The sequence below is a fragment of the Platalea leucorodia genome (assembly GCF_965183815.1).
Source record: "Platalea leucorodia genome assembly, chromosome: 21".
Lineage (NCBI taxonomy): Eukaryota > Metazoa > Chordata > Aves > Pelecaniformes > Threskiornithidae > Platalea > Platalea leucorodia.
In genome coordinates, this window is record NC_138843.1 from 3,992,625 (window position 1) to 4,013,337 (window position 20,713).

The following is a 20,713-nucleotide window of genomic DNA, read 5'->3' on the forward strand; positions in this document are numbered from 1 at the left end:
GATAGCCACTAGGCTTTTCCTAGTATTCAAATTAACAAGGAAAATGCGTGTTTATAGTGTTCCCAATTATTACTTTCCCTCTTTGATGTTTGTGTACGCTGAGATATCGCTAGGTCCGTGCTGGAGTTTTCACTTGGCCAATGCCGTCCGTGTTAAACGTGCTCTGCATGGGGCTCCCTCTCCAAGCCAGGAAGACGGCTTTTTGCCTTCCCTTTGATGGAGTCGAGCTCCTGCCTGAGCTCAGCATCTTTTTTCATCTCCCTTCTGTCCGTAAACCTGCCTGGGAACTCACCTTGACTCTTCCCTGAACTCCTTAACGCCGTCTGCCACCCAAAACCGAATGCAGCCATGACTAAACTTTTTGGGTAATTGCTCTACGTGTCCCATCAGCCTGGCTTGGTCTCATCACGCTGCACATCCAGAGGTTCTTTTGCCTCCTTCCCCGTTTCTTGATAGTCTCCAGGCTCTGTTGCTATTCAAGATTTTTCGCTGGGTGATGCCAGTTAGTGTCATGCACCCGGGGGAGGTGTTTTTTCATCTGTCTTGGTTTGCATGGGGAGCAGAAATCCCGTCTGCTGCTTTTTTGCAAGCTGTCCCGCAGCCATGGTGTTTTCCCCAGGGCCGTACAGGTGTCGTGAGGCCTCCTGTTCCTTTTTTTTTTTTTTTTCCCCTTGCTTTTTGTGAAATCCCTAGGAGCGGCATGCAGGCGGACGGTCAGGGCTGACCCTCGGTACGCTGACCGAAGGACAGGACTGCTGGATGCTCTGCCTCAGTTTGTCATTGAAGCTCTGCAGAAGAGGAAACCGATGCTTGCAATTACTAGGAGGCACTTCTAGTGCTTTGTACTTTTATATCGCATCTAATGAGCGGTTCCAAGTCTCAAAATGCGAGGAGCCGCTCATCTTTTTCCCCTGGGTCTGCAAAGGTCGGGTGGAGTTGCTGAGGAATGATGGCTCAGCAGCTTTGCAAAAGTCAGGCCGTGATTCACTAAGGCTCTTCCGAGATAGGACATGGGGAGGTTGGGCAGGAAATCTGGATGCAAGGCAAATATTCCACGTTTCCCCTCGGTTTAGTGGGCTTCCTCTGAATTGCTGCAGTCACTGCAAGTGGGTGAGAAGGGCAGTGCCGGGGGAGAGCTGCTGCTTCTTTCCTTACGTGTTTTTGTTTTCCCTGTTAACTTGGCTCAGTTGTGTTTGTTTTTTTTTTTCCAGCTGAATAGAAATTATGTCTCATTTGGTACAGAGCATGCGAGAAGTAACTAATAATAGGAGAAAATATCTGTCATGCAAATGGCTGTTGCTGGCTGTTGGGAGGTGCCCCCTTCCCCACAGCAAGAACATTCCAAGTGTCTCCCCACGGTGAGAGCTGAAACCTTTCTCCTCCGGGGTGAGTCTGCTTCTAAGGCAGCGTTGTGCCCTTTCGGCAGGCTGGCCCGTCCCTGGCTCGGCGTTAGCCAGGGCAAGCCAAGCGGTTGGCTTCTGCTCGGGGAGGGAAGGAGGCACCGTCTTCCTCCTGCTGGAAGAGTTAGCTTGGAGAGCGCCGAGATGCGCACGGAGCCTCGTAAACAGGGATCACAACCAGGAGTTTAAATGCTGTCGTGCTACAGACAAGGAAAGGACGAATCCCCCGAGCAGGCAGGCAGCGGCTGCATTGCAGTGCATACGTATGCCCTTCTCTGGCCCGAGCTCTGCAAGCGTGACCTGCTGGCTGCTGCTTAAGTTACATTTTTTTTTTTGTTGTTTTTTTAATTCATGCTGTCCTCATTCCTCTGAGCCCATCTGCTGGATGGAGATGAGTCATTCGATAGCGCTTTGAGTAGGTGATTTGACAGGTGGCTCCCTAGAAAGCTGTCTTTGCATGCGGCAGCTCTTTCTTTGCGGTTTCTGTATGATAAGATTACAACCTGAGGTCACTTTGAAGGCTTTCTGTCTTGTCGGGAGGGAAGGGAAGGAGCTCTTCATTGTTCTGGGCTGACCTTCCTGCTCAAAATCAAGGCAATTCCTCTGGCGTTGGCTGGAGAGTGGCTAGATCCCATCTCAGATGGTGAGGGGGTGGAAAGCTCCGTTTGTTTCTGGACACGTTTGCCTGGTGCACGTGTCTGGAGGCAGCGGAGCACCTCTACGTGCATTTGCAGGAGCACGTCGCTGGTGCTCGGGTGTGAGTCTCGGACGGGACTGGCCCTCTTCATGAAGGATGGGAGTGGGAGAAATAAGGGAAAGAAAGTTCAGGGGAAGATTGGGAGTTGGATAACAGAGTAAAAATGCTCCCATGAGCTATTTAGCAGGGAGATTTGACAACTTAGGTGGCCGGTGGAGTGGTCAAGTGCCCCAAGACAGGTTAGATCCATGGTCGTGCTGATGTTAGGAGCCAGCAGCAGTGTCTTGCTCGGAGGGGCAGGAGGGCGAGAGCTTCAGCTGCCGTTCCTCTTTCTCTGGTTTGCCCCGCAGCCCGACGGGGATGTGAGAAACGGTGAGACGGTGTCTGCCAAGTCACATCCACCTTCTGTTTTTAGTTCTGCTGCTAACCTGCTCTTGACACAGGCAAATTGCTTCCTCTCGTACTCTTTCCTCTTCTAGCGCTTGTTGATCTTCTCTCCTTAGAGTGGCAGCTTTGGGGTGGAAAGGTCCGGTGGGTGCAACAGTGCTGAGCCTTGCGAGGACCGTGGAGCTGCTGGGTGCCTCCAATCCCCCAGCTAATTCGGAGCATTGGGAACGTGCCTTCCTCTTTGTTAGAAGGCTAGTGGTAATTGTTCATCCCCTATTCCGCACAATAAACTCTTAGATCTGTTTTCTTCTCCTTAAAGTAGGTCAGAAGTTGCTCAGATTAGCGCGCGCTTTGCTGTGGGCGTGCCGATCTCTCCTTAAACTGGGGTGTCCGCTGCCTCTCAGCAGCGTCCTGCCTTAAGAAAGGATGCCTTCCATTTTTAATTAAAAAAGAAAAGCTGAAAAGCCTCTAAGGAGGCAGAATACAGTTAGATCTACAAAGCTAATGAGAACAGACAGAACTGCAAGCTGGCCGGGGAGAAAAGGGGTGTGCGCAGCGTTAAAGCTCTCGGTGGGTTTGCATCAGCTGCCGCTGCTCCACGGGAGCCGGCCGGTCGTCTCTTCCCAGTTCCCAGCCCCGTGTGCTCGCTGCCTTTGTGGCCGGGAGCTGGGGATGTACCTGAAATGGTGAGGCCTCGACATGACGTATGCATGCTCTGGATCCCAACTGGTGTGTGCTGTTGGACCAGCACCTTCCACTCTTGCCTCATTTCCAAGGATTACGCCAGGAAGGTGACAATTAACTTTTAATGAGACACTTTGGCGTGGACAGGCAGCACATCAGAGCTCAGACATCTGCGGGGGATTGCCATCGGCCTTGAGACACCTCCCAGTACAAGCTGGTTCTGCAAGGAGCCTCTGCGATGGCAGAGACGCGCGGGGTGCTCAGGGAGGACCCCCGGGTGCTTTCCAGGTGCTGCAGCTGGGCTTCGGCACAGCCGAGCTCCTGCCTCTCCCGGGCACGCCGTTAGGAACGGAGTGTGTTTCGAGGAGGCTTTTTTGGGGCTCTGCAGCCCTGCCATCGCCAAGCCCCGCTGACTGCAGCCGAGTGACTAAACCCATTTACTACCCATCTATTTTCAAGCTTAAATACACACGCAGCAACAGAGTAAATTGTCACGTTGGCTCCGCGGAGCTGCAACCGCCCAGCTGCCCCTGACACCGTGATGATAAAGCTGCCGGTGAAGATGACCGAAAATTGCACTTAATGCCAGGGAGTCAGGCCTTGCTGAGCTGGAGCAGTGGCGATGGCTTTATTTAGCTTTTACGGAGCAGCCCATAGATCTGTGCCAGTGGCCACTAGCGATCCCAATTAGCCCAGGTTTTCCTTAACTGCTTCTTCTATGTGTCTCTACCAGGCTGTCGTGTTGTACTGGAGCCCTCTTCATCTCGGGTTCAAAACATTTATAGCACCTTTTTTAATTATTGTGTGGGCTGGCTTTTTCCACTGGACTTGTTCTTTCCTGATGAAGGGAGCCAGGGTAGAGCTGCTTGTCTGTTTGCTCATCTGTGGGGTTTTTTTTATTTCTCGAAGGGAATTTCTGTTGAGAAGCAGAGGATGGCAGGGAGGAAGAGGAAGGCTTTGATATGCCAGCATCTGCAGGGATAAGGTTTTCATTCTGCTGCAGACAACTGTTTTGAATGCAAGGATGGCGTACGTTTGATGTGTTATAAATAGGGCTGACTGTTTGCTATGGAAAAAGAAAGCAAGCTTTTTAAAAAAAAAACCCAAACAGTTTTGTGTTTCTCTTGGTGTGTTTTGCTTGTTTGAGGCTGAGGGAGTTAGGAATAATTTCCCATTTAAAAGTATCTAAAGGCTAAAGAGCAGGATATCAGAATCAGGTAGGTAAAGTGCCATGGGAAAGCTGCTTATTAGCAGAAAATGACAGGATTTACGGCTCCCGCGTCTGCGGGCTGGGCAGACGAGGACCTTCAGGGTGGGGTGTGCTGCACATCTGCCCTCCTCTGGGTTTCGAGGTGCCTTGCAGGCACTCCTCAGCAGGGGGAAGCTTGGCTGATGGCGTCTTCCCTCTCAGTTCGTCATGAATTTTGCTGATGATGCTGTACAAAAATCTCCTTTTTCTTTTTTTCTATGCATCTTTCACCCCTCTGCCAACAGCAGCCCCTGGGAGCGACGCAGTACGGCCACGGTGCAGAACAGCCCATCCCATTGCTCCGAGCTGGGACTGCCCATCTCCTCTCGGGGCACAGCCGCCTCTGCTGCTCACAAAACCTCTCCCCATCCTCTGTGCTCCTAAACATATCCAGGCATATCCTGGCCAAACGCATCTGCCGTGTGGCGAAACGTGCTGGGCACAGCCTTGTGCTCCTGGCAGGAATGTTCATGGAGGTGATGCTGCAGGCAGCAAGGAGGGAAATACAGCTTTGGGGTTGGAGCGGGTGTGTCGGGGTCCTTCCCCAGGCCTCTGGGATCTGTTTAGGTTTCGGTGACGGCATGGGCAGCACCAGATGGCTGTTACCTGTCTGTCCGATTCATCTGGTTCACGTAAGGATGTCCAGTGCAGTATAGCAAGGGATGGACACTCAGGTTTCTTTATTTACTGCCAGCTTGTCCTGGAGCAGAGCAGCAGTTGAGCAGATGAGACGAAGGAATGGTGGGTTTTGAGGAGAGGTGCGTGGATTTTGTGTCCTAACTTGGGAGCGGCGGCACGGCCCTCCTTTGTTTCTCTCCCACTCCCAGCCGTAAAAGAGAAGCCCTCTTCATCGCGCCTTTCTTCCCCCTCTGTGTACACATACCGTTCCTGCCTCTCCCGTAGCCAGCCTCCTGCTGCAGTAGTTAGTTTAAACAATAGGTCTTTCATTTCCGAAGATCTTCCACCACGCGCAGCCCTTCGGTGGGTTTTGAACGGCGAGGGGAAGTCGGATATTGTTCGTGTTCCCACGCCCCTGCGAAGGAAACCGCTGGAAGCCCCCGTGAGTCCCTGCTCTTTAAAATGAGGCTGCAGAAACTGCAAAGCGTGGTCGGGAGCAGCCCGTCGGTGGCAAGAAGCGGCCGTATCTCATCCCTCTGGATTAGTTCTCCTGCAGATGAAGCAGGCTGGATGCCGTGCCCCGGTGATGCTTGCTGGGGTGGGAGCTGCTGCACCCCAGCACGGCGCAGGAGCCCTGCACCAGCCTTGAATTAAACGCTCTTCCTTACCCTCTGATCTCAGGTCAGAGCTATCTAGGGCATATTTTAACTGCCAGTATCCTTTTAATTAAACATGGATGGGGAGCGAGGGATTGATTCCTGGCTTCTCTGTTGGCGTTTGCGTGCACTGTCGGCTTCGGCCCTCTTCCCCCACGCTGCGGCGTGGTTTGGTTGGGATGCCAGGAAAACAGCCATCCTGTTTTGAAGCAGTTTTATCTCGCTGGGCCGTGGCGCCCAACTCTATCGCCTTGTGCTAATATTTGCTGTAGGAAGCATTTGGCTTCGGCCGCTGTGGCAGTGCGGCTGAGGGCTTTTGCTCTGTCACTGCTCCCCCCTCTGAGCGGCGGCAGGGCTTGCTTCAGGTTTAACATTTTAGTGTCTGTCCCATCCTGGCAGGGCTGGGAGATTAAAGAAACCAGAGAGTATAGACTTGTTCTCGCCTTTCACGCCGAGCCAGCTGATGCGCTTCAACATGAGCCTGCAGGAGAGTATTTGTGCCACTGAATTTGGTTAAGGATTTCCATGTCTTTCCTTGCCAGTCCCTTCCCTGGCTTCACATCCGTCTGGTTGCAGCGTTCGCAAGTGGTTAGGTCCCCAACTAGGGGAAGACAGAGACGTCCCAAGTCTTCTCTTGGCTGTTCAAGAAATAAAAGTGCAGCAGAATTGTGACCACATCCTCAAAAAAGCCCCCGAACCGCTCCCTGGAGGCAGCTGTGCTGGGATGTGCACCAGCAGCATTTCACCGACCATCTTATGGTTCACTTGGGCCAAGCTGGACGCCAGAAGCAACGCGTGGATGCTTCCTTCCTCTCCTGTCCTGCAAGCAAAGGGCGAGCTTCCTGGTGAACTTAATGCTCCCCTGAGAAAGGCAAGCTGCCTGCTTGCCAGCCTTCGCGGGCTCTTTGCAGGCAGCGTGGTGAGCCGCACGATGCGGCGCTTGGAAACTTGGCTTCCAGTCGCGTTGTGAAGCTCTAGGTTAAACAAGGAGCCGGCGAGGGCTTCTCCTGGCTCGTGTCTCGGCTAGCACCGTGGGGGAATCTGCGTTAGTTTGTCTTCCTGCCCGACAGATTCGGGAGTGTGGGGACGGGGATGGAGCCGCTGCGGATGGCACACAGTCCCCTCCTTCTTTCCTCCGATGATGAAGCCTCCCAGTTTAATTAGAGCCAGCAGGGAGAGAACCTCAATCTTATTATTCCTTCACAGCAGGGCACCAGTAGCATTTCTTGGATGTCAAAAGGAGGATTAAATTAGTCTGCAAGTGAGGGTTTTTTTTTTTTTCCTCCTTCACATCTCTCTCGGCTCTCTGGGAGGGTGTTAAGCCTCCAAAATCACTGTGGTGATCAGTGCCTTTGACATGGCATGCAGTCCCTGATTACAGCAGAGCTCCCTGCCAGAGGGGTTATTTGCAGCTTTCTGGGCTGCAAATCCGTGGGTGGGTGGGTGGAGAAAAGTGGGAACGGAATCGCTTGGGATAATTGTAACCTTCCCAGGTGTATTAACGAGTAAAGGAGGTTTCCGGAGGTGCGGCCTTTGCGAACGCGGTCCGTGCCCCTTTCTGGCCACGGAGGTTGCCAGACTTTTGGCAGGGCACAGGCGATGGCAGCTGGGAGCGAGCTTTGCTCTGCTGAGCTTGCCCTGGCAGGCAGAGCAACTGCTTCGTGGGGTTTTTTCCTCGACTTGGTGTGTCTAGAGAGGAACATGTGCCTCCCCAGCTCGCAGCCAGCTTGCCATGGTGCGTGCTGGCACCCCAAGCACGGAGCAGGCGTCCGAAAAAAAAAAAAAAGGCAAGAAATGAAGGTCAGATCGATTGCCCATCTGCAGGCGGCTGTGGGGTGATAATATCCCTTCGAGCCTCTTGCGTGTGCTCGCCGGACACAGCACGGCAGGGTGCAGGGCTGGGCCATCCTGCCGTGCTCTTGCTGGGTCCTGCGAAGACTTTATCCGAGGGTTAAGCAGGAGAATGAAATCCAGAGCTGAGCTGGGCAAAGCAGGAGAGCAGCAACCCTTCCCTTTCCCCCGGTGTCTAAATGTCAAGGGTGAGCTACGGCAATCCCTCTTTGTCTGGCATCTCGGTCCTCTGTTGAACTGTGCTTTCTCCTAAAGAGGAAAAAAAGGCTTCCCTTGGTGCAGCGAGGCCCCGAGAGGCTCTTGCCTCGTTTGTCAACCTCGTCGAACCCTCATTTTGGCCCTGCAGTGATTGATGCTGCACGGCTCCATGCTGGGTGGTCAGAGCTCTCCGCGCTCCCCAGCCTCTTCTCCGCAACGTCGGCGCTGCCTCGGCAGCATTGAACGGTTGCTGATGTCTCCCCGCCGAGATGCAAGGAGCTCATCAGCCGTGGCTGTGCTCTGAGCAGTGATGTTTGTGCTCAGCACCAGAGCTGGGCGCTTGGCGTACCGAGGGTCTTTGAATATGTGCATTATGTTTTTTCTCCTCCCTATTTTGAGGTCTGGTAATGGGATTTTGCTGAAATACTGAAGATGTCATTCTTTGTAATAACAAGCATTTCTTCTGGATGTCCTGCTTGGTAATTTGATTTGGGGAGGGCTGAGCACTGCGCGGGAGGTGCAGGCACGCGGGGCAGAGTGGCTGGCATGGCGTCTCCGAGGGCTTTTGAAACTGGATGATTACCTAAAGGGTGGGCGTTTTTTCTTCCTCTCTCTTCCTCAAAAAAGTAAGGAACCATTTTGAATCCTCATGGGAGCAGGAGGGTTCCAGAGGAAGAAAGACTTGATAAAATCAAATATTTGATGTTGAAGTAAACAAACCTGTATTGTTCCTCCAGAACTGGATTTTTGACTGCAAACATGAGAAATCCTGGCAATGTCCTGCGGCAGGCATCAAGCGCTTGGGAGTCAGCGCCTGTTTCCCAGACCACTTTTCATGTCTGTATAGGTAATTTGCTGTCCATTTGGACCAGTTTGGGGCAAGATAATTACTAATTTTGGCCAATCCCTATGTCCTGTGTCCCCAGGCGCTGCCACTTGCTTTGCCACACCGGCATGGGGCTGGGAAGGGAACGTTCCTCTTCATTTGGGCTGCAGGGAAGGACACTTTTGGTTGGATTTAATAAGGCATTTATTGTCTTTCAGCTCGAGCAGTTGAATGGTGAGGTTTAGGGAGCAGGGGTCTTTTCTTAGACAAAATGATATTTAGAAGAAAGCTGATAAGCCCTTCACACAAATAGCCAAAAGCAGCCCTGTCTTTACAGCTTGTCAAACATCTCACCTTTTCACTAGTTTTAGAACAGGCGTCAGAGACGCTTTGATAAATGGATTTGAAAACTTTACCGTAGCTTCTGCAGATCTCTTTATCCTCTGCTTACAAAGAATTCAAAACCCCCGTGCTCCAGATCCTGTGGTCCTTCAGCATTTCCCGCAGGAGCAATGCTTTGGGGCTTTGAGAGGTCTCTGCTCTCTCCAGACTCTGTTCTTGTGCTGGCTGCTGTGAGCAGAGTGTGTTCATTCCCTGTTTACTTGCATTTTGCCGTGTGTGAAACTGAAGCCTTGGCTCAAAATGGAGTCGAGAGACAATTCTGCTGCTTGCTTTTTCCAGCAAGCGTTGGAGTTGGAGCCGTGTGGTGTGATTTAAGGAGCTGTGTGGCTTCTGTTGGCTGAGGAATATCCTGACTGAGCCGTGCTTTGGGAGAGTTAGGAGATGCTTGGATTTTTAGTGGGGCAGTGTTAGCAAAGAGCCAAGGCTTTTTGATGTGCTTTGGGCTGTTCCTGCCACCTCTGTTCTCTTGCAGGTGCTGCCTGGACCACCCCTCTTCCCTTTCTGTGCCAGGGACTTACTGCATGAGGTATAAGGAGCTTTAAGCAGTCAGCTACTACCATGCCTGATTCCTCCTCCCTTGTTCTTTTTCTGCAGCTGGTCAGCGAGAAGGTTGGAGGAGCTGAAGGGACCAAGCTTGACGATGACTTCAAAGAAATGGAAAAGGTGAGTAGGGAACAAGAGAAAGCTCTGAAATAGCCCATCTAACTCCTCTGTCACCTTGCTAAAGCCCTGAGCTGAACTTCACTGCTTCTGGGTCATCTTGTCTTTCCTACAGAAAGTGGACCTGACCAGCAAGGCGGTTACAGAAGTATTGACCAGAACAATAGAGTACCTCCAGCCAAACCCAGGTGAGTCCCTGGACCTCTCCTGTCCCCTTCCCTCCGCCCCCCAGTTTGCCAGGCAAAGAGGGCAGAGAGACATCAGGGAGAACCTTTTTGGCCCTGAGATGTTGGTCACCAGCCCGTGTTTGAGATCAGGCATGCTGCCTCCCTTGACCAGAGGTGTGCTGGGTCATCCTGTATGTGTGGCTGTCCTGTGGCCTCGCTAGCAGGGTCTGGCTCTTGGCACGCTGGTGCTTTGCGACTCAGATAAAGATCCAGATACCCTTCTTGCCCTGTGCTGCGTTCCTGGGCTGTAAGATGCTGCTGTTGCTGTTGAACAGTGAAAGAACAGACACATCTTTCGCCTTAGACCTAGAGAGGCCCTGAAGGGGACCCGTTTTTCTTGGGATGTCCAGAAAAAGTGGAGTCTCTGAGCTGGGAAGGGGGGGCTGGCTTTGTAGGCATCGCCTCTGGAGCCTGCTGTCCTGTGTGCTTCCAGCCAGCTCTCTCAGCACTCCAGGGACTATGGGAGGGCTGGGGAAACTCCTTTGGCCTTCACTGGTGAGCTGTGGGGAACTATTTTTGCTTGCTGTCTTGGAAAAGAAACTTCTCTTCTCGTAGCGAATGATATTTCTGGTAGATGAAGACAATAGGGCTTCTTGGCTTTGGGTGTAGCTTTAAAAAAAAAAAAGTTGGCAGTGGCCAGCAGCTGCTGGCAAGTCCAAGTAATTGCAAACATGGCTGTGGCTGTTTCTCTGCCAGCTTCCAGAGCCAAGCTAACCATGCTCAACACGATGTCGAAGATCCGCGGGCAGGTGAAGAACCCCGGCTACCCGCAGTCGGAAGGGCTGCTGGGGGAGAGCATGATCCGATACGGCAAGGAGCTGGGCGAGGACTCCAACTTCGGTGAGTGTCCCATCGGGCCAGCTCCCCCTAGGAGCGTGCAGATGAGATGGCGAAGGCTGCTGCCAAATTTCCAAGCTGTTATCCTAAATTCTGGAAGGGCTGTGTGACCCTTTGTGTCGCCTAACAGTACTGGGGGCTCTTAAAAGAGGTTTGAAGGCTTCCACCCAGGGTGGCAGGGAAGGGGCGAGCAGAGCCCAAGTGTCCTGGATCCCAATCCGTGGCGTTATGTGCAAAACCACCTCTTAATGCTTTCTTATTAAACACTGAGATAAATTTACATGTAGGAAAAAATGCTTCCTAGCTTCTAAACTGAACAACGGTGACGTGGAAACTAGATTGAGCAAGATGCGGAGTGCCAAGAAGTCTTTTTGCGTGGCGATTTGTCATAACCACGTGTGACTTGCAGGGAGGAGCGGGGTGAAGCCTTTCGGTGACATCAATTTTAATCCACTAAAACATCAGCCTGGGCATGTGACAGACCTGGTACAGGACACAGCTGGCTGATGGCTTCCAGCGCGGGGAGGAGCCTTCTTGCCTCAGGAAAATTAAAAAGCTCTGGCTACTTTTGTGGGAGTGACGGAAGATTCCCGAGAGTGGCTCTGGCCAACTCCGAGCCCTGCATCTCTCTTGGCTTGCGGGAACTGGAGTGGTTACAGAGAGCAAGGGGGAAGGAAGTTTTTAGAAGAATACACCAAACCTGATTTCCTTTAATAGCCTCTCTTTAAAGGAACACTTAACTTGATAAATTTCTGCGTTAGTGCTGCGTCCCTCCCTAGGACAGGTTATCTGGAGTTACCACAATTGAAATAACTCTTCTTGTACATTTATTTTTCCAGCTGGACAGTAGAGTGATGTTTTCACTTCACCCTCTATTTCACTTGTATATTCTCCTGTGCTAATGTAGTGCTGAAACGGTTGGTTTGCCAAAGCTGCACAGGAATAATTTAATCTATAAATGGTTTCCACTGGAATAAAAAGCCAAGACTAAAAATGCTTTGCTGCAAGTCCGTCTGGCTTAGCTGTCATTGTGGTGGGAGCCTGAGAAAAGCATGAAATGAAATAGGTTTCAATAAGCCACTTTGAGCTCTCTGATTGAGAGGGGAGGGGAAGGGATAAGGTTGGCCCAGTAGAGGTTAGTGTCTAAGATGAATAAAAGGCTGCAGGTTTGCTGCCAGCATCTGGGGAAACTTGAAAAGTTGGTCAGAGCGCTCTGGGCTTAAAATTGTCTGAACAAAAGGATGGCTGGGCTGGATCAGACCGAACGCGCCTCTGCCCCGGGCTTCTCTTGCCAGCAGTGGCCAAGGAGCAGAGCAAGGTTAAAGCACTGCATGGCCAACGAGCAGCTCAGGGACTCCCTGAGCTAACAGGGAGTTTAAAAATATCGCTTTAAAAAATATGTTACCTTTTCCTCCCTCTGTGTAGTTGGTAGAGATTGTTCCTGTTTTTCAGAGGAAGAAACTGAAGCGTGTTAGTGAAGCGTCTTGTGCGGTGTCAGTACCAAGAGGCGATTGCCTGCTCTCGCGCCGGGCACCGCTCGCTCCGTGCCAGGCTGGGAGATTTGCTCCAGATAAAATGCGGGGGTGCTGGGCGGGGGACGGAGCTTGCACACGCTGGGTGTCTTGGCAGAACGGCTCTGCATGCAGCCGCCACAGACTTCGGCTCTGTTTAACTGGCTGGCCCCTTCTCCCTTCTCCCTTTCTCTTCCCTTCGTTTTCTCACTCCAAGGCGATGCGCTTCTTGATGCTGGCGAATCTATGAAGCGGTTGGCTGAAGTGAAGGACTCGCTGGATATTGAAGTCAAACAAAATTTTATTGATCCCCTCCAGAACCTGTGTGACAAAGACCTGAAAGAGATCCAGGTAAACACAATGATGTTTTTCCCTCTAGTTTCTGGCCTCCCCTGGCTATTAGTGCATGTAACCGCTTGCTCTGTCACGGTGGGAACCAAGGACTCGCATAGGTATCGGGTCTGTTCCCCTGCGCTGTGCGTGCTTTCTCTCTCCAGAATCACTAGTGTTTCCTCCCTGCTCAGCACCGCTGCCGCTACTGCTCCTGAGCAGCTCGTAAGGCTGGATGCAGGTTTGAATGGTTCGTCATTTACCGTGTTTTACGGACGATGCTGTGAGAGTACGTCCCAACATGCGTTCTGAACTTGCTGAATTTGGTTCTTTGCGCTGTGAGCTCCCAACCGTGTTACGTTTGGGCTGCCTGGCGTTAAACTTCACAGTGTTCTTTCCAGCTGTTGGCTCTATTCGGTTAGTAGCCTGGATCCTGTAACGTAACTTTCAAGCTATTGAGCAAGCTTCCCTCTAGGTCTCTTACGCAGCATCTCAAGAAGGCCCTTCGGTGTCTTGCTGGGAGACATGGGGCTTGGTAGCTCCCGTGTGCTACCACAGAGACAAGTCCATGCAAGGCACGGCCAGGCTTTGTAATAGGATCCATCCCAGCCTGCCATTCACAAGGCAGCGCTCTCGAGTGAATTTTCGCTTGCGGTGGTGTCCCAGATAAAGTAACTGCCAACTACTGTTTCACTACTTATCTGTACTTCAATTCTGCAGGCTGTCGTAGAGCTAATTTAAACAGCCGTGCCCTAAGCAGTCAGGGGGTGCAATGCCCAGGACTTGGATCCCAATTCCTGATCTCCAGAGATCCCCGTCGCTCCTGGGGAGCTGAAAGTAGCGGGCCAACTCTTCATCTTCCCGAAAGGCTTGCATGGGGAACAGACTCAGGCTGCTCCCTGCAGTGTTTTCCTCCAGCTCTCGGCTGGAAGGGGGTGAAATCACATCACCATTTCAATTTGTTGAGGGTTGCTTCTTAGTAAAAAGCCCCCCGCAGCCACGGCAGTTATCCTCTGCCAAACCGAGTTCGGATGCTCCACTCCTCCCTGTCACCTCGCAGCTCTCGCGTCCTGCAGTCTGAACAAAGGTGGGAGCCGCAGAAGCGAGTGCTCCGAGATCTGGTTTCTGAGGCGAATGAACTTGTCCTGTAACTAGAGCTGCCTTCCCAGCGGAGAGCTTGGCTGCTCCCAGTCTCTGGCTTTTCCTTCTTTTCCTTTACTGTTCATAACCGTCCTCTTCCCAGCACCATCTCAAGAAGCTGGAAGGCAGACGCTTGGACTTTGACTACAAGAAGAAACGACAGGGCAAAATCCCCGATGAGGAGCTTCGACAGGCCATGGAGAAATTTGAAGAGTCCAAGGAAGTAGCGGAGACCAGTATGCACAACCTCCTAGAAACCGATGTGAGTGCACGGGGCGAGCGCCGGCTCCTCTGCCCCGGGCAGAGAGCTGCCGGGTGGGTTGTGTGTTCCTGTGTACGAGAGGGTGGGATCTCTCGAGGCACACAGAAGTTAGACACTAATTTCCACTCTCATTTTTGCAACGGTGGTTTTGTTCTCTGAATACCCAGATCTGAGTGCCCAGCACGTGGCTTGGTGGGTCTCTTACTCTTTCTGTAGCCCCCCTTGCTGATCCAGCTCCTGGCCAGAGGAGAGGCTGGGGCTTGTACCAAAACAGGTCTCTTCTCAGTGTGCTGGTGGGAGTAAGTTTGGGCAGGTAACGCAGCTTACTTGGGAAGGGTTTGAACAGCTAGCAAAGCCCAGAGAGCGGTAGGAGGTGTCCTCTGTCCTGCTGAGTCTTGGTCAGTGCCTAACCTCTGGTGTCGGAAATCCCAAACCTTCTCCACATCTCCCTGGGGAAGCTGCCCTTCGTACACGCTCCCCAGTATGGTCTCGGCCCCCGTCTGCGATGCAGGAGTCTCCTGTCAGCTGGGGAGAGCCATTCATCCCGCCTTGGTGTGATTCTCACAGATCGAGCAGGTGAGCCAGCTCTCAGCCTTGGTGGACGCCCAGCTGGACTACCACAGGCAGGCGGTGCAGATCCTGGACGAGCTTGCAGAAAAACTGAAACGCAGGTGAGTCCCAGGGTGCTGTAAGCACTCTCAGTTTTCACAGCCACAATTTGTCCCTGTGGTACTTGCCTGTAAATACCTGACTCTCCCTCTAAGTCCATCCACTGGTGTTAAAGCTGCTTCTTGCAGTCACTAGAGCTTCAATCCAAACTTCCTCCAGGTTGGAGGGAGCAATGGCAGCTGCACAACCCGCTTTCAATGATGAGCACGTTCTGACATCTGAAACAAAGCCTCTGTGCTTGCACTGCGGGCAGCTGGTCTCTGCTGGGCTGAGCCCTGCCTGAATCGGGTGTGCTGCTCCCAGGGAGCCTGGAGTTGAATTTGGCAGGGGTGGAGAAGGAGGGTGAAACCCCCTTCACGGCAGGGCTCACGGCTCCTGGCACTGTGGGTGTTGACCATGGGAGTGTCCCCCAAGAAGTGCCTTTTGGCCAGACCCAGGATCGAGTCAGGAGTTGCATCACGCTGTGTGAGCAGATGGCTCGGATGTCACGAGCTGGACATACCTGGCACCCTGTGTCACCTGGAACTGCCTAGCCTAGAGTCTTTGTGCCATTAGCTTCAGTTGTGGTTAAGGAGGGGACCTGGAGACTGGCTGGGGTTGTGGTCCAGAAAGGTCTGTGTCAAGCGTTCCCAGTTGCTCTGAGGACCAGAACATGAATGCAGTGTGGTAGGGATGATGTAGGTGCTCTTCCACCGGCCTGTGGCCACCACCTACATCACCTCCTTAAAGGTGAGCCCTCCGCCAGACCCCTCATTTTCCAGCAAGCCCTACTCTCCCTTCTGTCTACGTGACGGTCCCCGGTGGAGCCTGCCGCAGATGTGGCACTGCCGCGTCTGCTCTGGAGTTCTGAGCCACGTGAGCCTGGCACGTGGTGTCTGGTGTCTGGCACGCAGGAGCAGGGAGAGCCGTGGAGCTGCCTGGTCTTGCTGCTCTCCCTGCCCCTCCTCGAGTGCCTGACCTCCGCAGCGGCCCCGGGGAACGTGCGGTTGCTGCCGAGGTGCCAAGAAACACAGAGGCGCTGTTGAAATACCGAGCGAGCTGGTTCACGTGACTGCCGTGACTTGCACAGTCGTTCTTCCTGCTGCTCTGTCGCACCTGAGCAAGCATCTCCCCAAACCGTGGCCGAGGAAGGAGAGGTGGCTTCGTTGCATCGGGGGCTTCCCTGCGGAGCCGGGGACGTGCCTTCCTCAGCCTGGCATGGGGTGGCTTGGACAGAGCCAGGGCAGCCTCTCCGCTTCTCGGGGCGGTTTGGCGATGCTGCCTTGCTGTTCTTTCCTCATAGAAGAAACTGCTGAGTAGATCCTGTGTCTGGTTTGAATTAAGAAGAGCTGGGAGGATCCTGCCAAGCAGGAGCTGCCGAACTGCAGCACGAGTGTCCTCTGCTGGCCTGAATTGCCTGAGACACCTCCGTAGCAAAGCCTGGGGCATGTGGCCCTCTCTAAGAGCCAGGTCCCAAACCCTGGGCAAGATCCATCTTCAAAACACCCCAGCACAGAGGGTTGTGCAGATTCTTGTCTATAAACCAATTTTCTCCCCTGTGTAGCCACCAAGGAGAATAAATATTAGGTTGATCTCCTCATACTCTGTTTCATATTTCAATTTATCCACGTTTCCTTTCCTTCTTCCAGAATGAGGGAGGCCTCCTCACGTCCCAAGCGGGAATACAAGCCCAAACCCAGGGAGACGTATGACTTCGGAGACACTGACCAATCTAACGGGGGCTTCTCTTGCAATCCCACCCCCAAAGTCTCAGGTAACGTTGTCCCGTGTGTGTGCACACAGGTGCCTCTGGAGCAGCCTCCTGGGGATGGAGGGGAATGCCTGGAAAGGATATTTCTGGTGTGCTGGATGTGCCTGCACAGGCTCTGAAAAAGTCAGAAATGCCTCAAGACTTGGGCTGTTTTCTCTTGGGGCCCAGCAGCCTTTGTTATATTGGCTTTGGGGACATCCCAGCGGGGTCTCCAGCCCAGGCCACTCGCCTGTAGTGCCCAGTCAGCGCCAGCAGTGGCAGACAGGAAAAATGAAGCATCTCTCGCTCCCTCCCCGTCTTCCATCATGCTGCATTCCTCCCTCCCTGGTCCTAACGAGGCAGGCGGGTTTCTAACACAGCATGTGGGCCGCCCTGTTTCTCCTAACAGATCCTCCCTTCGGGCCCTGCCTTTCCCTCTCTCCAGTTCACGTTGTTTTAAGCATGTCTCTTTTTGTTTGGAAGCAGCTTCCTCCTCTTTCCGATCCGACAAGCCGTCCCGGGCCTCCGTCAGGAGTATCCGTGAGTTTCCTCCCTCCACACTGCATGATGTGTGATCATCTCTCCCCATCCCTCCTCGCTCCTCCTTCTGTGACGCTGCCGCTTGGAGCTGCTAATCCCTCCGTGCTGAGCCTGGCCAGCAGAACAGCCCAGTTAAGCTGACCTAAGCCTTCAGCTAAGCCCCAAATTAAAACAGCCACGCTATATTGGTATTTACCACCCCAAAGCTGGGGCCTTTGCTCACCCGGAGGAGTTGTAGCAGCTATCATCATGCAGGCATGTCCTGCGTGAGGCCACAGGGATCAGATGCTCTTCCACGAGGTATCAGACATCCCGAGGATTACCCGTTCTCGTTACGAGCACCCAGCTTGGATCTCTCCCGCTCCTGCTCGTGCTGGGCCCCCGTACCCAACTGCTGAAGGCTGGGGGGAGCGGGTAGAGCCTAGGCACGCTGAGAGGGTTTTGTGGCCCCAGCTGGGCAGCGAGGAGCCTCGGATGGGTTGTGACCGTGGGGTCTGCAGGTCAGCGTTCCTGCTGAAGGGACCGGGGGGGTCCCGCTGGGGTCCTGGGGCCAGGCTGGGTCTGTGGCTCGGAGGCATCGTGCTGGGGAAAGCTCCTGGTGGTGCAGCAGCGGGGCAGGAGGGCTTGAGGAGCCTGGTGCAGGGGAGGTGCTGTGGTGGTGGGGCCAGCCTGGTATTTCGGGAAGTTGTCTCAAAAACATGAACCTGCTTGGCTGCCGCTTTTGGTGTTTTCCGAGTTCTCTTCTAATGCTGGGTCCTTTCTTGCTGTGGATGTTCAGCAGACCAGATGTGCTGGCTGCCCTTCGTGCCGTTCCCCCTGCCCTGGTTGGAAGAGCTCTAGCACAGAGCTAGGCAGGCTCTGGAGCAGCCGGGAGGGGAGCAGGGGCCCTGCAGGCCCTGGTGGGCTCTGTTAGCTCGGTCCCTTTTCAGTAGGATCCCTACGGCCGCAAAGCTGAGCGCCTGCCCATCCCAAAACATCAGTGCGTAGACAGAGCCAGCAGCAGCTTTCCCTGCTATAAAAATATCCCCTTTGCATCAAAAGGTCTGGTGCTTAAATCATGGAGCTGAGATGTGGGAAAGGGACTTTGGTTTTCTCCCTGTTTTTGGGGGGGCCTCGCACGCGTCACCGAGCTCCTAATTGATTTGAACCCCTCTACCCCGGGAGGCAGGCGCCGTCCTCTCCCTCCCGTCACCCTCAGGCTCGGGGTGACCCCTCTAAAGGGACCCCCAGGGTCCCACGTACTGGTGTCCAGCCCCGTCGGTGACTAACTGATGACGTGCACGGCACCTTCTCGTCTCTGGAGGAATAATGTGGCTTTTCTAATCTAATTCAGGTTGGAGTTTAGCTTAGAGCAGGGGAAGCGCAGGCAGGAACAGGCAGCACGGGGTGCTGGAGGTGGGAGTCTGCTTTGGGAGAAGCTCATGAAGGACGTGGTTGCAGCAAGCTGGCAGAGGCACTAGTGAGCGAAAACCCAGTGAGGAGTTTAAACTGAGTTAATGCTTTACCATCGTGGGGGCAAAGTGAAGGGCCAGCTCCTCCTGGGCAGGGCAGAGCCGGGTTGGGAAACCAGTTGTGCGAGCCCCGGCTCTGGCAGAGCCGACGATCCCGCGCCCTGTCCGGATCTGGCGTCCGCCAGCGTGAGCGGCAGGAATCCCCGGCGTGGGCAGCGCCGGGGGCTTGAGGAAGGGGGTGTGCAGGGGGTCCGGCTCACCTCTCCCCCCCGCCTCTCCCCGCAGCCCCCCTGGACCAGCCCTGCTGCAAGGCTCTCTACGACTTCGAACCCGAAAACGACGGCGAGCTGGGCTTCAAGGAAGGCGACATCATCACCCTGACCAACCAGATCGACGAAAACTGGTACGAGGGCATGATCAACGGCCAGTCGGGCTTCTTCCCCCTCAACTACGTGGAAGTGCTGGTTCCGCTACCTCAGTGAAACGGCATCGCTCCCGTCCCCCCTCCGCTCGCGCGGGGCCGAGCCTCCATTCCACCTCCATCCTGACACTGGCCCTCTCCGGCGGCGGGGCTGTGTTACCGCTGCGTCATCTCGGGGCGAGATTGCCACCAGGGAACAAGCCAGAAGGGTCGAATGGCCCCTACACCCCTCGTGAATTTGGTTATTTTAGGGTTTGTTTGGTTGTTTGTTTTTTTTTTTGTCCTTCTGGTGCTTGAACTTCGGTACTTTGCGCGCCCTGCCAGGACCCCCCGGCTGTACGATTGTCGCGGGCCTCTCCCTGTCCAGTTTTTGTCTTTCCTTTGGGTCAAGCATCCGGATGAGCCAGGTGGGAGAGCCGGGATGCATCCTTCACGCTGAGCATCAGCGCGGGGAGACGCACGGCCCAGTGGCGGGGGGGCAAAACCTTCGACCCCCGCCCCCCGTTGAACACTACCCCTCTCCCCGCCGATGCCCAGCCTCCCTACAGCCCAACACCGATGCGGGACCCCGGCTCTCCCTGCTCCCGGGGGCTCAGGGGAGGGATGCTGCGGCACAGCAACACTACGACACCCATCAAACACTAAGGCAGCCCCGTGGCGCGGGTGCTGAGCCCTGCCTGGGGCTCTGTGCCGTCCCTCCCCGCCCCGGAGGGACAGGGCAGGGCTGTCCCCTGCCTCCCGTTAGCCCTTTGCCCCCTCCCCGCAGAGCCCGACTCCAAAGGGGGTGGCTGCTCCCTTCTGCCCTTGATTTTAAGTATTTTAAGCCAGGTTGCTTCTGGACCTGGGGCTTTTCCTACTACAACAAACTTTCCATCAGAGCTGGGGGATAAGTTGAGGGGGGGGAACTGGGCCACGGCCCGGGGTCTGCCCACGGTGGGGCAGAGCAGGTCCTGGCTCTGCACTTACTCTCCCCGGGGAGCCGCGGGACCGGGGCTCGGCCGATCCTCACGTGCCTTTCCTGAGCCCCCTGCCCCGCAGCCACCCTCCTTGCGGGGGAGCGATGTGCCCCTCTGCCCCTGGGTTGGGTGGGAAAAGGCATCGTGCATCTCAGCGCCGCTCCTGCCGCCCCTTAGCCCCCAGCCTCCCCCCGCGTTCCTTGTTATGGGGGTCAGGATGGGGCCTGGCAGTGGCAGAGTTTGCCCCGTCTCTCACTCGACTCCGTGGTTTTTCATGCTAGAAAAGTGGTTTCTTCCCCACCCTTCCTCGGCCTTGGCCGGGCTCCGGCACCTCTCCGAGCGTCGGCTCTGCACCGGGCCCGTGCCGCAGCACGTCCCTGTCCCTGCTGCTCCCAGCTCCTGTTACAGTTACACAGCCCCTTTTTGATGATTTTAACCGTGCATGTCGATGTTTGTCCGATCCCCTGCCGCGCTGCGCTCCAAGCGGGCTGACCCCGGTCCCAGAGGTGGGGGGCACGGAGCAGCTCCCCCTCGCTCCCGGCAGCGCAGGGAGCCCAAGGGACCGGTGTCCCCGAGGCCCTCCCCTCTGTCCCCTCCCTGGTGGGGACCGGGGTCACATCCCGGGAATGCTGGCTCCTGCTCAGGTGGATTGAAATGCGTTTTGTCAGCTGGGACGACTTGCTAGACCTTTTTTTGTAATGGTTTCTCCTGGTTTTTAGGGGAAAAAAAGACGACCCACAAATCTCGACTTGTATCTCTGAATGAAAGTATTAAATGTTTTCTTCTTTCTAACGGCTGCGTCCTCTCTGTGAGCGCGAGGCCGAGCTCCCGGGGGCTGCGGTGGGATGGAGGAGCAGCCCCGGATGAACGTCCCCCTAATTCAGCCCCCAAACCCAGGCCAGATGGTGCCTGCAGCCCGCGAGGCCGCCGTCCCTCCCCGCGGCACCAGCTGGATGTCCCCAAGCCGGCGGGGCTGCACGCTGGCCGCCTCTCAGGAACTGCTCTTTAATCA

General features: G+C 54.6%; 1 protein-coding gene across 3 annotated transcripts in view; it reads left to right on the top strand.

Annotated features, from left to right (window-relative positions):
• Positions 1-20,493, top strand: part of SH3GL1 (SH3 domain containing GRB2 like 1, endophilin A2) — a 29,860-nt gene extending 9,367 nt beyond the window's left edge. Inside the window, exons 1-10 of one of the 3 annotated variants that reach the window (XM_082331495.1) lie at positions 8,568-8,587; positions 9,563-9,631; positions 9,744-9,816; positions 10,552-10,695; positions 12,421-12,554; positions 13,777-13,935; positions 14,503-14,606; positions 16,233-16,357; positions 16,820-16,873; positions 18,610-20,493. In XM_082331495.1, coding sequence (XP_082187621.1) covers positions 9,623-9,631; positions 9,744-9,816; positions 10,552-10,695; positions 12,421-12,554; positions 13,777-13,935; positions 14,503-14,606; positions 16,233-16,357; positions 16,820-16,873; positions 18,610-18,806 — 999 coding nt within the window. In that variant the 5' untranslated portion in view covers positions 8,568-8,587; positions 9,563-9,622 and the 3' untranslated portion in view covers positions 18,807-20,493. Of the gene's footprint in view, positions 1-8,567; positions 8,588-9,562; positions 9,632-9,743; positions 9,817-10,551; positions 10,696-12,420; positions 12,555-13,776; positions 13,936-14,502; positions 14,607-16,232; positions 16,358-16,819; positions 16,874-18,609 lie in introns of those variants that run through there. The other 2 variants (XM_082331493.1, XM_082331494.1) reach the window with 2 other exon arrangements.
• The last annotated feature ends 220 nt before the right edge of the window (positions 20,494-20,713 follow it).